A 15,097-nucleotide genomic window follows, 5' to 3' on the forward strand; every position below is an offset into this window, starting at 1 on the left:
AATCCTCCAGAAGGCCCCAGTGAGTTTTGAAATTTGAAATTGTTTCCTGGGTTTGAGTCTCTAGATTCCCCGGGAGAAATCCCCTTGGGCGGAGGTGGGAGTCAGACCCGCCCTTTGGGCTGCGTGGTGGCCCTTGCTGGTGCGTTCACGGCTGTGCCGGGTGGCCTTGCAGAGTTCTCGGCGCTCGTGCAGGCTGTTTCCAAAGAGTAAGTGCGATGAAAAGGTCAGCCAGTAACTTAGGTAAATACAAAACCAAAACAGTGTGTGGGAAAAACTGCTCTGTTAAGGTAGGTGCTTGTCTTCCCAGATGAGTGAGCCTGGAAACTAGTGGTTCGCTGGTGGACGGACTCCTTTGCCTTGAATGTCACTGTTTTCAAATGGTGCCATCGTAGTGACCCCTAAAGCAGAGCTCTCGTGTGCCTTCTGGGCGCCCGATGGTATGGTGGGAGGAGGGGACAGTGACAGAATGCTTCCCGCTGGACAGGCGACCATGCCAGTCACTGCAGGCCATCTGCAGCCGGACCCACCGCCCACTCCCGTCTGTGTGACCACATGCTGCGAGGGGCTTGTGGAGCCGTTGGGGTTTCTAGCAATGCCTATTTTGAATTGGGAAATTTAATTTCTAGTGGATGTATTTGGAATAAAGATGTTTCTCAACGTACCTGTCATTTCCTCCTTCGGCATCGAGGGAGCACCTCCGGGGTCCGGGACTTGGGAGGCTTTGGGCCAAACGCTGGTGAGGCCCGGGGTGTAGACTGTGTGGCCTCGTCCCCCGACAGTGCCGGACAGTGCCATGGGAGCACCGCCCGTGGGCCAGACAGGACAGACCTGTGCAGGGCCAGGGAGGCCTCGTCAAACCCCCCGGGGCTCCGCCGTGGCGGCTGGCATGCGAACCGCCCCCTCCCTACCTCCCCACGGGCCGGCGCCCAGCACGTGGTGCTCCAACCCCGGGGGCGTGAGATTGCAGACGCTCCGTGCAGACGCTGGGGGACAGAGCGCAGCGTCCACGCCTGTGGCCGGAGGCCAGCTGCTCATTCGTAACTCTGTCAGAGAGGAAGCTGAACACGGAAGCAAATCATAAACCAGAAAGCTCGAACCAGGGAACCTCCGAGATCCCTGCTGTGAAAGTAGATGTCTCTCTGAAAAGGAAAACGAGACTGTGGAATCGGCTTTGTGCATCACGGCTGTGTCTCCCGCTGCAGTTCTGCCCTGTTTGCACTTCTCCGTGTGGGCACTGGCGCCCCCGAAACCTGCCGCCCACCAGCGGTTCCCTCCAGACTCCGCAGAGAGTTGCCTGGTGGCCCGGTTCTGGGGCCAGGGAGGGGCGCTCGCACCTAGCGCGGAGGTCCGGAGTGTCCCCCATCTGCCCCAGCCCTGTGACACACCTTCCTGTGGTGCTGTGTGCCTCGGGCCTGACGGGCCACAGACCCACCTGGCATGGAAAATCTCTGGTCCAGATGGCTCAGGAGGTCATTCGCTCTGCCCACGTCCTTCTGGGGGGCCGTCCCTGCAGCCCTGGGAGCCAGTGTCCTGCGGGGCAGGTGCTCTGCCGGCTGTCTGAGCGGGGAGTGGGACGCGAGGAGAGGATTTGGGGTGTGACTCTGCCGACTCTTTTCTCTCTGCTTTATTATTTATTGCGAGAGAGAGCGAGTAAGTGAGAGTCGGGGCGGGAGGACAGAGAGAATCTTTAAGTCTTTAAAAGGATTTTATTTATTTGACAGAGAGAGACGCAGGCAGATGGAGAGGGAGAAGCAGGATTGTGAGTGCAGAGCCTGACGTGGGGCTCGATCCCATGATCCTGAGATCATAACCTGAGCTGAGACCCCGAGGTGACACCTGAGCCACTGGGTGCCACGTTTGCTTTGAACCTGTCTCTGGTGAGGGCTGCGCAGGGTGACTGCTCTCAGGGCCACCGAACCGCACAGCCAGAGTGGTTACAACAGTGAACTTCACGTTACCTGTATTTTACCACCATTAAAAAAGCGGGCGGCTCTAACAGTTGTATTTTTATTGGAAGTTAAAATGTTCTTTACGACTAAGCGCAGTAGTGCTGGGTGTTCTGGGCATAATGTTCTTGTGGCAGAATGGGTCGTCAGTACAGCTGCAGCCTTTCCTCCTTCCACGTGAGAAATCGGAGGCAAAGAGCAGGGTCTCCTCAGCGGTAGTGACGCCTCATGTCCTCACCGGCGTGCCGTTCGCGAGTGGGCGAACACGGCCCCGGAGGCCCGGGCCCGGTCGTCAGAGCCCGTGGAGTGCCGGCCTGCGTCCCCAGCTGGGGTTTCAGCGGTGTCCAGAGGGGCGCACGCGGCCCGGAACCCGGAGCAGCCTCCTACTGCGTGACCGCCGCTCCGACCGAGGGACGGGGCGTGCATGCCTTCCGTGGGGCGCCGCGTCCTCACTGCAAGAGATTGCTAAGAATGGAAATAAAACTCACCTCTGGGGCCCTTCACAAAAGCACGTGACATCGTGACTGGGAAAGAGCTCTGAGAAACGTCGACAGCGGAGGGCTGGTCCGTGAGGAGTGGACGCGAGGAGTGGACGCGAGAGTGGTCCCGGCAGGACACGGAGCCGTGACGGGTGAGGAGTTGCCACGGACCCTCCTGTCGCCCGCATAGCCGTGATGATCCACAAGGAGAGGAGGGAGTCCTGCCGCTCTGGCGCGTGGACCCAAGGATCCCCTCCACGTGCCTGCGCTCTCAACCTCACTGTGCGGGGGCCTCAGGCCTGGCGGCTGCGGGCCCCACCACCAGGCGCCGGGGCAGGTAGGAGGACGCCGTCACCGCCCTGCGCTTGTGGGGTGGGGACCGCCTGCGTTCGGGCCGCGGCAAGTAGCTTTCTGTGGCTGTTTGTGGGTGAGTGGGCAAGCAGGTCCTGGACATTGTGTATGCCCCGCTCAACGGGCATTTTCTGGGGTTTAATTCTCATTCTGTTAGTGACCCGTGACCCTGCCGCCTCGTCCCACAGCAAACTGACATGCAGGAGGTGTGAAGCCTGTCAGCCGCTGTACGATTTTGTCCGCTTGCCCTCTGCTGGCACCGTGCCGTCCCCGGTCCCGGGAGGGCCGCCCTCCGCTCCGTGCCACGGAAGCCCTTCCCCAGGGAGCTCGTGGCGGAGCACCGGAGGACTGGATCGCCGCCTGAGTGTGGCGTGGGCCTCGAGTGTGGCGGGGGAGGCGGTCGGGTTGTCTGAGGTCCCAGGTTTGGGTGAGTTCTGCTGCTGTTCACCAGGCTGCCCGTCAGTCCACGGTAACTCGCGGCTGCCGTTCCTCCCGCAGCGTGGCGTGCGCCAGGCTTTGGGGCTGGGGCCTGCCGACCAAAGTCTCAGCGGAAGAGACCGCAAGTAGGACTAGCCCTCCTGCTTCAAGGACAGGTGAAGTTCTGTGTCAGAACAAAACGAGAAGAGTCCCCCCCACCGCCAGTTACAGAATTAATAAGTATCTCGTTATGACGCTTTGAGATGTTGGGTGACGCCCGCGGAACCTGGAAGCAGCTGGTCGGCCGCCGGGCCCTGACCCTCGGTGTGTTCCCAGCGTCCCCGCCACGTATGCTGTCTGCTCGCTGCTGCGGCTGGTGGGGTCACTCTCTCTACTCTGAGCCTTGCCCTTGTCAGGGAACACGCCAAAACAAGGGACGCCGGATGAAGACTGGATTGTAAGATAAACACTCAGACACCGTGCGGGGCCCGAAGGGAAGGACGTACGAACGCTGGGATGGTCCCGCACCGGTGCAAATCCGGGGCGAGAACTTACTTCCCAGAGACCCGCCTGGGTGGTGCTGGTGGAGGGACCTCAGTAACGAGCGCTAGGCCATGAACTGCAGGAGGGCGCTCCCCGGTGGCCTCTCCGGGGGCTGCCCCGTCGGTCCTTGCTTCGGGGCCATGTTTCCAGCGGATGCTGTAGCTGTCTGTGGCCACTAAGCCTCTCTCTCCCTTCCTGTTCTGCCCTGCAGGTCGCTGCCATCAACCCCAACCACCCGCTCGCACAGATGCCCTTGCCGCCGTCCATGAAGAACTGCATCCAGCTGGCGGCCTGTGAGGCCAACGAGCTCCTGCCTATGATCCCCGACCTCCCGGCCGACCTGTTCACGTCATGCCTCACCACCCCCATCAAAATCGCCCTGCGCTGGTAAGTGGCTCCTGCCATGACCTGGGCTTCCCCCAGGGACCCAAGGGACGCAGATCCCAGGGACCGACCCTACAGACGCAACTGGTGGGCATCAACTCCCTCCTGAGGCTCAGGCTTTACTCATAGAGAATGAAGGAAAGGTTCTGCCTCTTGGGCAAGTGGCGCGTGTGGCCTGTTGCTGTGGGGTGCCCGAGAGCACCCTCTCCGTACTCGTCTGCTGGGGGCGCGTCCCTAGCGGCAGCCTTGGGTGTTCTGGAACTCGGGCCGTCATGACACGGAGAGCCGTTTGACCCCGAGGTAGACTGGAAGCTGGATCCTGCCACTGATTGCTGGCCGTAGACCGAGTCACGACCCTTGCCTCCCACGCCCTTTGTCGCGGTCTGGCGCTCTGGAGACCGTGACCGAGGTTCTGCACACAGGGTGTGCAGACAGGAGATGGGGTGCTGGGGTGCAGCCCACAGGAGAGCCCGCGTTAAAGACCCCGCGTCGCTGACGGGCACCACCATGGACGTGCGTGCTCAGGCCTCCACGTCAGGGCTGTGTCGCCGACCCCCATTGCTCCTTCATTCCTTCCTTTCCGTTTTCTGTCTCGCTGAGAAGCTCCCACGTAGTAGTTGTGCGGCCAGGAGAGAGCCCGTGTCCAGGGGGCGCGGGGAAAGCACACAGCTGCGCGCTGTTCCCGGTGCTCTGGGGGGCGTTTTCCGGGGCTTTCTACCAGGAGACACACAGACCCCTGGTCCTTCCCATGATCCAGAGAAGCAGCGGAACAAGCGTGGGCCCTGGGGGCTGACAGCACAGTGACCGGCCGCTGGAGAGACCTATGAGGGCCTGGGCTGCTTTGCCCCTGAAGCAGTGTTTCCTGTAAGCCCAGCACCCTGGGGTGAGAGGTTACCGGTGTTGGGCTGGCTGGGCAGCACCCTCTGCTAGCCTCACCATTGCCCCCAATCGCAGGGCTGTGGGGGAGCCCAGGGAGAGCCTCCTGTAGGGCGACTTAGCCCTGAGCAGCGAATGGGGAGGGGGACCTGCCCAGAGGGGCAGGCAAGGGTGGCCCACTGTGCTCCTCAGCAGCTGGGCTTATCCCCCAGCTGACAGGCCAGCACCTGCCTAGGGACGCTCTCCACTGCACCCCGAGAAGCAGAAATCAATGGGGTGGGGCACAGCCAGCACAGAGAGAGGCTGCCGAATGTCGGCCGACAAGCGTGTGCACGTGGTGGGAGCTGAACGAAGACGCTAGAAGCCGGAGGTGGGACTCCGACGCAGGAATATAGAAGCGTGCCCAGCGGAGACACAGGAAGAAGGAACACAGTGGATGGGATCCGTGGCAGGGAGGGCGGCTGCAGCCCAGACCAGCTGGGAGGGGACACTGAGGGACATCAGGGCGGCAGCTGGGAGGGGCAGAGAACAGGCCAGAAGGGCAGGTGGCACAGAGAGAGATGGACGCTCCCATGGGCAGGGAGAGGTCGGCAGAGGTGCCGCTCCCAGGGGCCACATGGCCACGTTCCCAGGACGTGGGGAAGAAGCAGAACTCAGTCCGAGCAGCGCCCGCCCACCAGGGGCACACGGGCTCCCCCCGTCGTCTGCGTCCCCGCGGCTGCGGCTCCTTGCACATGGGTCTCCACTCGCGAGGGCTTGGTGAGGTTTTCTTTGTAACCGTCCTCCCTGTTTGGAGGCTGCCAAGAAAGCTCACGGGTCCGTGTGACAGGACTGCAGAAGGTCTCTGGTCCAGAGGACTCAGGAGTCCATTCGTTCCCCTCGTGATCCACGACATAACGGACAAAATCCCACGGTGTCTGTCAGACCTACGCTGAGCACCGTAGGAGGTGCAGAGAAATGTGGTGGTCTCATGCCTTTGGGGTCTAGCTGAGGGGACAAGCTGTGGCCTGAACGTGAACGATGTACGTGGAGCTTGACATGGGCAGAGCGCGTCTGGGCGTCACAAGCGGCTCGGGGTCAGACTGAACACACGCGTGCACTAGCGGCTCTTGTGTTCCCGGGGACACACACACCCTGAGGCCCCACGGGACATGTGGAGGAGACGCAGCCCTATGGGCTGGCTGTCACGGGGGGTGACGTGCATGTCTGCGAAGAGAGCGCGTGTGCCGGCCTCATTACATAGGAAGGTGTGGGGCAGGGTGTAGGTCAGGGTAGACTGCGTGAGATGTGGGTGCTTTGAACGCTGAGCGATGGCCTTGGACTTGGAGGACTGGCTGGGAGAGCCTGGATGGTGTTTCCGTGGGAACGTGACTTAGTAGGAATAGAGCTGCAGGGAGATGATCTGTGGGATGATGTTCCCGATCTGGTCCCAGTCTGGTCCCGATGGGGTCGGAGGCGGCAGCAGGAAGGTGGGAATCTGTGGGCCGGAGACCCCACATGTGCGCCTTGAAATCTGGAGAGCAGGCCTCGTTTCCGCTCATTTTCCTGCCCGTCTCTCCAGGGTTTTCTGCCCTTCCTGCCTCTGTGCACCCCGACTCTGGAACGATGTGGCGAGCCAGGTGTGCTCAGGGCCTCCGACCCACCCCTGCCCGCCCGGCCCCCCTCTCCCCCGGCCAGGCTGGGGCTGATTTGATGCGACTCGCACGGGGCATGTTTGCAGGTTTTCAGGCAGGTGATGGAGATGCAGGAAGGGGGCGGGGAGAAGGCACAAGGAGCCTAGAAGGGAATCTCTGGCCCCCCCGCCCTCCGTCCTCACCCCCAGCACATGCGCCCCAGCACGGTGAGTGGACATTCTCACCCACGTCTCTAGTGTGCGCTTCTCCGTCTTGGTCAGGAGGGACTTGGCGTTCACTAGGGAAGCTGCTGGCATGCAGACACCAGTCGATCCGCACAAATTCTAGAGTGGGTCCCTGCTCCTGACCTGTGCAAGGGCTCTCATGCTGCCGTAGCCTGCCGTGTCGTGTCAGGAGCCACCTGAGGTCCTTTCGGAGCTGGGAAATGATTAAAACTTACAGAAGCGAGTGTTTGGCAGGAAGCACTGTGAAGGATAAGTCAAACTCACAAGGTCACCCTCAGATGGACTTTGGGGTCCATGGGCCGCAGCTGCAGGGCACAGCCGTCAGATGACCACTGTCTGGAACAGCGAGGCTGTCCTGGGCGGGCAGACCTCTTACAGTAAACCACCCTGTGCCACACCGAGGAGCTGAGGTTAGATTGAACAGAACTGTCCTTCTGGTGGTGATAAACCGTCACCGTTGGGAGCCTCGTTGAGTAAAATGTGCTCTTGTCTCTAACGGCCGAGTTAAAAACCACCAGCTTTTCTTGAAGAGAGAAAGGAAAATAATTTGGTAGGTAGTACTCATTTATATGATTACGGTTAAAGTTTTGTTTTTTCATGTAAAAAGCAAATGTAAAGTGGAATATCCCTTTGTAGGAATCAACTAAAAAGCAAAAAAAAAAAAATGAGAAGATTATTCGAGATTTTACCATCGTGAGCACAATTAGTGTTAACTTTTGGGTCTGTTTCCTGCCAGTCTTATTCTCCGTGCACGTACGTTTCTGCATTGGTGTAATGAGACTACAGCCGCGGCTTCTTTTACTTAATCTTTGGTGTTATAATAAATTTATCCTAGACCATTAGCCAATTCTTAGTAAACATCATTTGTAATGATTGCATAAGATTTCACTGTGTAATGTTTTGTGTCTTATTTAACCAAAACCTAGGACTTTAGGATTTAGGATTCTGGTAAATATAAAAAGGAGAGCTCAGAGAACCTCTAGGGCAGGGATCCAACAACTTCTTACGTAAAGGGCCAGGAAGCGATTCGTGTGGGCTCCGTGGGCCCGAGGGCCCCAGCTGGGCTGGTGCAGCACAGAAGAGCCACGGTGTGCAAGGATGGGTGCGGCCGTGTTGCAGTAAATCTTTATTTGTGGAAACAGGTAGCAGGTCCTACCTTGCCAACTTGTACCTTAGAGAACAGAACCAGGATCTTACCGCAGACGACTGCTCTCCTCATCTACGGGTCAGGAATTAACCTAAAAACAGGCCTCCTCCTTTCTCCCTTCTTCCTTCCTCCTTCCTCCCTCCTTCCTCCCTCCTTCCTTCTCCTGATGTAAAGCAGACGAGGGCTTTTGACATAACCAGGCACGGTTATGCAGACCACTGTGTGCTGTATACACACACCATAGTCTTGCTTTCCACGTACGAGGTGTGTGAGTTCGTGGTTGGTGGTCTGCGTATTTATGAACCTTTTTTGATGGTGAAATAGTTGTTGGAAAATGTTGTTTTCTGATTTTCTCTTCATGTTTTGTTTCAGTCTTTCTTGTTTTCAGAAACTGATCATTTCAATAATTCTGAAATGAGCAAGTACATTGTTCCCTAAAGAATCGATGACGTTGCTCACCATGTATATCAGTGTAGTAAAAGGGTCTAAAATATATGTTTTTTTTTGGCTTTTTCTACTTCTTGGATTGGTGGTAGAATGCCATTTTAAATTTATCCTGGGTATATTTGTGTACTACTGAAAATTATAACTCAGTGCTATTTAATTTGCTGCGGGACTTGCTATAAAAAAGATTGATGCCTTTTGTACTGTGCGGCATGGAATCGTAATGTTTATTAAAGAAAATGATAGACATTATTTTGGATTGAATAGAGGTCAAGAAAACTTGTTTCCTTCCTTTCAATTAAATTGAGGAATTTCAAGGAGTTTAAATGTTAATGACGCAGAATTAATGTAGATCTGTCCACATGGGAAATCTTGCCCTCATGTTTACCCAGTGAGAGAGGCGAAGGAGAGGGGCAGTCCCCAGGTGGCAGGCATAACCCGCACCAGTATCAGGTGCCCGCCCAGGTTTGAGTCCCGGCTCTACCAGTTACTAGCCGAGCGGCCTCCTGCCCTCGTCCTGACTGTAGGACCAGAGGCTCCCCGTCCCCCAGGCGCACGGTATGGGCTCGCCGAGTTGATCCATGTGGTGGCACCGAGGACGCTCGGTACATGCTGGCCACCCCCGTTACGGACACGTGAACATTTCAGCCAAACAGAAGAACGAGTCAGGCTGGTCATAACGACTCAGCAGACGAGAGACGGCTGAAACCTGAGCCCTGGACGGGGAAAAGCCAAAGAGAAGTCACCCGATTCCAGAGCAGACCGTCGGGACGCGGGGGACCAGGTGCCAGGCCGCCATCGTGCGTCTGGCCAGGCCGAACAGAGTGCAGTGACCACCTCATCTCAACCCTGGCTGTGACATTTGCTTGCTTCCTTTCTTTTTTTTCTTTTAAGATTTAATTAATTTGTTTATTTGAGAGAGAAAGTGTATGTGCACAAGCACGGGTGAGTGGCGGTGGGGAGCAGAGGGAGAGGGAGAGAGACTCTCAAGCAGACTCCGTGCCGAGTGCGGAATCCGACGCAGGGCTTTGTCTCACGACCTTGAGGTCATGACCTGGGCCAAAATCGAGAGCTGGATGCTTAACCAACTGTGCCATGCAGGCGCTCCCTGCTTTCTGTGTTTCTTTAAGACTCAGCCAAGGGGGGGCGCCTGGGTGGCTCAGTGGGTTAAGCCTCTGCCTTTGGTTCGGGTCACGATCTCAGGGTCCTGGGATCAAGTCCCGCATCGGGCTCTCTGCTCAGCGGGGAGCCTGCTTCCTCCTCTCTCTCTGCCTGCCTCTCTGCCTACTTGTGATCTCTGTCTATCAAATAAATAAATAAAATCTTAAAAAAAAAAAAAAAAGACTCAGCCAAGGCTGCATCCAAATTACCTTGAGAGAAATAAATTCCTGCTGGGTTTTGATGATGGGGTTAACTGTTTGTTCTCTGCAGCATTTTCTAAAACACAGCTTCTTTGTTAAGAACAAACTTCCTGCCTCCCATTCAGTGCTCTGTGTGGTAGGAGCTGTGTAGCTTCCGTTTAAAAACTAAAATGAGTCTGCCTTACTTCTAACACTTGAAGGCCGAGATACTCAGGGACCCTCCCGGGGAATGAGGCAGCCCAGACTCACCGGACAACCCCGTCCCACCAGGACTTTGTCATAATGTCCCACGTTGCGTCTTAGGCCTTGGTAGAGGCAGTTTCATTTGGAATTTATCGAAATGGTTTTCCTCTCTGGAGGGCTTCACAGCGAGGCCTCAGCACACACTGTTCCTGCTGCATGAGCCCCGGGAGCTTCCAGAGTCTCTCCGGTTCTGATGGGTCACGCGCCCACACGGAGGATGGCGTTTTCTCCAGACCAGACCGTGTGTGCTCCCTGCGACAGGGTGTCAGCATGCGCTGGTCAGGGGGAGGATCGCAACGCCCGCGACAGAGCTCCTTTAAAGAAAGGCCACTTGCGGAAACCTGCTGTATGCTGCTCGGAAGCAGAGCTGGAGGAGCGGGAATGGCAGGGCTGCTGACCTCCGACCCCTCTTGACTGCTCCCTGGCTCCCACCCTAGACCCACTCCTCGGGCTGCCACAGGTGGGAAACCGTTCAGCCATGAGCCAGGAATGCGTGGACCCTTGGGGATGGCTGAGACCGCCGGGGGAGGGGAGAGGAGGCCGGGATGGAGAGGGCGGGGGTGCGAGCCCTTTAGGGTGCAGGCGAGGGCCGGCCGAGGGCGGCTGTTCTGGCCGTGTGCGCCGCTGCTCCCCGGGCCGCACTGGACGGGTACAGAAGGAAGGAGGGAGGGAAGGAGAGAAAAACGGTGACCCCAGCCTGCACGTGCAGAAAGAGGAAGAAGGGAGCGCGAGGATGGCGGCGGGGTGACAAAGAGAACGCCGTGAATGTGAGGGGCAGACGGCAGGACACAGCGGTGGGACCACCAGAGCGGACAGAGTGGGAAACGCAGCAGGTGCGCTGAGAGGCAGCATCGTGGGCGCGTGGGAGACGGCAGCGCCGGGAGCACGGCCGCGACTTCCCCCAAAGAGACAGAGACGGGAAGAGGGAGAGACTGAGGACGAGTGACAGCCAGAAAGAGAATGAAGGAGTCAGTCGTGGAAGCTGTTGGGTCCGTCCGATGTGTTAGACAAAGCCGGCAAAATAATGAAAACAAAGTATAATTTTCACATGAGGAGAGAAAATTTCTTTTCTCTAAGCAAAGTAAGAAAAAGAAAAAAGAAATGCATGGTAAATAGAAAACGTGAGTTACGGCAGCCCAAATCAGTTCTGAAATAAAAGTGATGCTCTGTGAGTTGAATTCATCTCTCAAAGTACAGCGATTCTCACACTGGATGCAGTTCACTGTGACACAGCAAACAAAAGGTTTGAAAGGCTGAAAACCACAGGATTTGAAAAGAAGAGAAATTTGAACCAAAAGAAAGCCAGAGTGGCTGTTTTAATGAGCCAGAGCAGAGCCCGGGATAAGCCATGAGGGGGACAAGGAAGAGTGTCTTACGGAGAGAAAGTGCAGGAGACCAGGAAGACATGCCGACAGGACTCTCTACACACCTGACAACGCGGCCTGGAACGACGACAGAGGACGGAAGGAGCCACAGACAAATGAAGAATGAAGATACTGAGATACCAAGGAGGTGGGAACTAAGGGCAGTCGGTAAGATTCCAGCACCAGGATTACTGAACGGAGTGTTTACTACCAGGCGTAGAGGACCACACCGGTGCCAAACACACATGTACGTTTGTGGCACACGTGGCTGATCCACAGAAGTTCTCCGTGGGCGGGGCTACAAGGGAAGCCTGCATAACTGCAGCTGTCAGCGTTGTGTCCGCTTTGCTCTCGGACCACCGTGCTGCGAAGCTGGAGCTCAGGAACGGAAAAAAAGCTAGAAAGAAAGCTCTGAAGACTAAAACTCTTACTCTTAAAGCACTGTGAACTACACCAAGCTGGCTGAGGGTGATAGCGGAGTTTTCTCGTCCGGGACACGGCTGAAGCAGGCTCCGAGGTAGTACATGTAGTCGGAAAACAAAGGTTAACATTGAAGAAGGACAAAAGGTTCCCCTTACAGAGCCAGGGAAAATGCAGTGATCTGGAGAAAGAAGATCCTGCAGGGAGAGGCAGCCCAGAGCTGTTCACGGTGTCTCCACGACCCCTGCAGGTCTGGGGAACGCCCCGGAATCCCACGATAGGAAGGGGAGTCCTGGGGCTCCCACCACGCCCCATACAAGGTCAGACCCTCACCCTCATTGGCAGCTCCTCTTTCCAGCAAGCCTGGCACCTGGTTCCCTGCGTCCCGACGGTCCACTCTGAGAGTCGGCTGACTTCTTTTGGCTTTTCCCCATCCAGGGCCCAGGTTTCAGCCCTCTCTCATCTGCTGAGTCATTACGACCAGCCTGACTCGTTCTTCTGTTTGGCTGAAATGTTCACATGTCTGTAACAGGAGTGGCCAGCACATACCAAGCATCCTCAGTGCCACCACACGCTGCGCCTGGGGGACGGGGCACCTCTGGTCCTGCTGTCAGGATGAGGGCAGGAGACTGCACGACTAATAACTGGTAGAGCCAGGATTCAGACCTGGGTGGGCACCTGACACTGGTGTGGGTTCTGCCTGTCTGCCTGGGGACTGCTGATCTCCCTTTAAAAAAAAAAAAAAAAAAAAAGCTTTATTGATTTATTGAGAGAGAGCGAGAGCGAGCGAGAAGGAGCATGAGCAGGAAGGGCAGAGGGAAAAGGAGAGAGAATCTCAAGCACACTCCGCCTGAGTGCAGGGCCCAGTGTGGGGCTGGAGATCACAACCTGAGCTGAAGCCAAGAGTCAGACACTGAACTGACTGTGCCACCCAGTGCCCCACCTCTTTCCTTTGCTGTAATTTTGTCCCCAGGGCTCGCTCTTGTCTTGCTCCTTTTCTTTCACTTTAGTGGCAGTGTGGAGGGAGTTGAGCTCCGTGTTTGAGTAGAGGCCTTAGCAGCTCACCTCACTTGGGGAGGGTGCACCAAGCTCTTCAGCAAACATCGTCTTAGTGGAGAAACTTGAGGCACCCTCCCTTTGAGGCTGGGAACAAGGCAGGATTTCTCTCTGGCACTTCTGTACTCCTAGAAGTGCTAGTTGTCAATAAGACAAGTAAGTTGTAGAAAACAAAAATGTGTAATTATCTCTGTACAGCATGGGTCATCTGGCATAGTCCGTCGATTCTAGGATGCCCGTTTTTCCATTCAGACATCTCCAAGATCCAGTGCTGTCTTATAATCACATGCCTGTGTAATTGGGAGTGCCCTTTCTTTCTTAGTGGTACATGGAAATGCTTACAAAAGTCCACTTAGAGACATACACTGTGACCTTTCTCATTGCGCTGTTTGTGAGATAAACTAACTGAAGTTTCAGCATGAGAGAATCAGGGGTAAAATATCAGATAAGCAGCAGGTAGAATTGGTGAACGAGGTAGATATATGTGTGTATATCTCCACACACATACACACACACGTATAACTGAACTCAAAACCGTAATCATACCTATAGATTTTAATTTGAACAGTCTAAATTGTATGGTCTTTATAACACCAGAAAAAGAAAGAAGCATTAAACTGTAAGTAGAAGAAAAGAAATTTTTTTTGAAAAGGAGCAAAAATAAACAGAAAATGCACCAGAAAAATCTAGAAACCCATGAAACTAGGTGATAATTTTTGAAAACTTCAATAAAATTGTTTAAATTCTCTTCAGAATGGGGAAGACCAGAAAGGAGACACAGATTCCCTATATTAGAAGTAAAAACGGGGCATCACTACAGACCCCACAAACATTAAAAGGGTTATAAGGGAATCCTTTTAAGTAGGAAGGACTTTATTCCAATAAATTCTGCATCTTAGATGAAATGGATGAATTCTGTGAAAGACACAAATTACCAAATCTGGTACAAGAAGAAAAAGGAAATTTGTAAAATTTATATCTCATGAAGAAACGGAATTACAGCTAAAAGGCTCACAAAGAAAACTCCAGGCCTAGATATCATTACCAATGAATTCTCAAATGTTATACAAACTTTTTCAGAAAATTGAAGAAGGGAGATCATTTTCTATCCCAGTCTGGAGGCTAACTTTCGCCGAACATCAAAGTCAGACAAAGACTATACAAGGGGGGAATAAAAGGAGCTTACAGACCAGGATTCCTCATTAACACAGATATAAAAGTCCTTAACAAAATATTAGCAAATGAAGTCTCTGAATATATAGAAAGGATAAAGTGTTAGGATCAAGCAAGGTTTGTCTTAGGAATGGAAGGTTTGTTCAAGAGGTACAAATCAATACACACAATTCATTACACTGTACACAGTTTTATGAATGATCTCGCTGTCCTTTTACAGAATAAAAGAGAAAACCATATGATCCTCTCATAGATGCATCAAAAGCATTTGACAAAATTTGACACCCTGTCATGACGAAACAACTTGGAAACTAGGAAGAGAAGCAAACATTGTCAAGCTCCTGAAAGGCATGTAGGAAAAGCCTGTAGCTAACAGTGTACTTAATGATGAAAGGTTGAGCGTTTTCCCTGGAGGGCTGGAAACAAGACTAAAATGTTCACTCTCAGCATTGCTGTTCAGCACTGCACCAGAAGTTCTGGTCGGTGCAGTAAAACTAGAAGGAAATAAAAGGGCATGCCGGCTGGCAAAGAAATAAAACTATTTATTCACAGATAACATGGTTGTTCCGTAGAAAATCATATAAGAAGTCTACAAAAACCTTTCTGGAACTAGTAATTTATTGTAGCAAGGTTCTAAGATACAAGATCGGTACCCCCACATCAGTTAGATTTCTATATAGAAATGACAAACAGTTGGAAATTGAAATTTAAAAATATGATTTGCTGTGGCTTCATGATTATGAAATACTTGGGATGAACGTAACAAAATATGTGCCAGACCTGTGCGCACGACACACAGAAGGAACATCGCGGAGAAAGACGCAAATATGTGGAGAATTGCACTGTGCTTGGTCTGTAGATACAGTTCAATCCCAGTCAGAATCCTAGTTTTTAACCCTATTTTTTAAAAAAGAAATTGACAAGTTGATTTTAAATTCTATATAGAAATGCAAAGGGTGTTAGCCAAAACAATGTTGAAAAGAGGCACTTCGGTTTATTTCAAGGCTTAGTACGAAGTTGCAGTCATCGCGCCTG

The 15,097-nt window shown here is 54.0% G+C and overlaps 1 protein-coding gene across 2 annotated transcripts in view; it reads left to right on the forward strand.

Moving 5' to 3' along the window:
* LOC111160429 (regulatory associated protein of MTOR complex 1) overlaps positions 1–15,097 on the forward strand; it is a 339,277-nt gene that overhangs the window by 154,853 nt on the left and 169,327 nt on the right. For both annotated transcript variants that reach the window (XM_022523546.1, XM_022523548.1), the window contains exon 6: positions 3,948–4,123. In XM_022523546.1, coding sequence (XP_022379254.1) covers positions 3,948–4,123 — 176 coding nt within the window. The remainder of the gene's footprint in view (positions 1–3,947; positions 4,124–15,097) is intronic.

Source organism: Enhydra lutris, unplaced genomic scaffold (assembly GCF_002288905.1).
Source record: "Enhydra lutris kenyoni isolate GAN:26980312 unplaced genomic scaffold, ASM228890v2 scaffoldscaffold75, whole genome shotgun sequence".
NCBI lineage: Eukaryota > Metazoa > Chordata > Mammalia > Carnivora > Mustelidae > Enhydra > Enhydra lutris.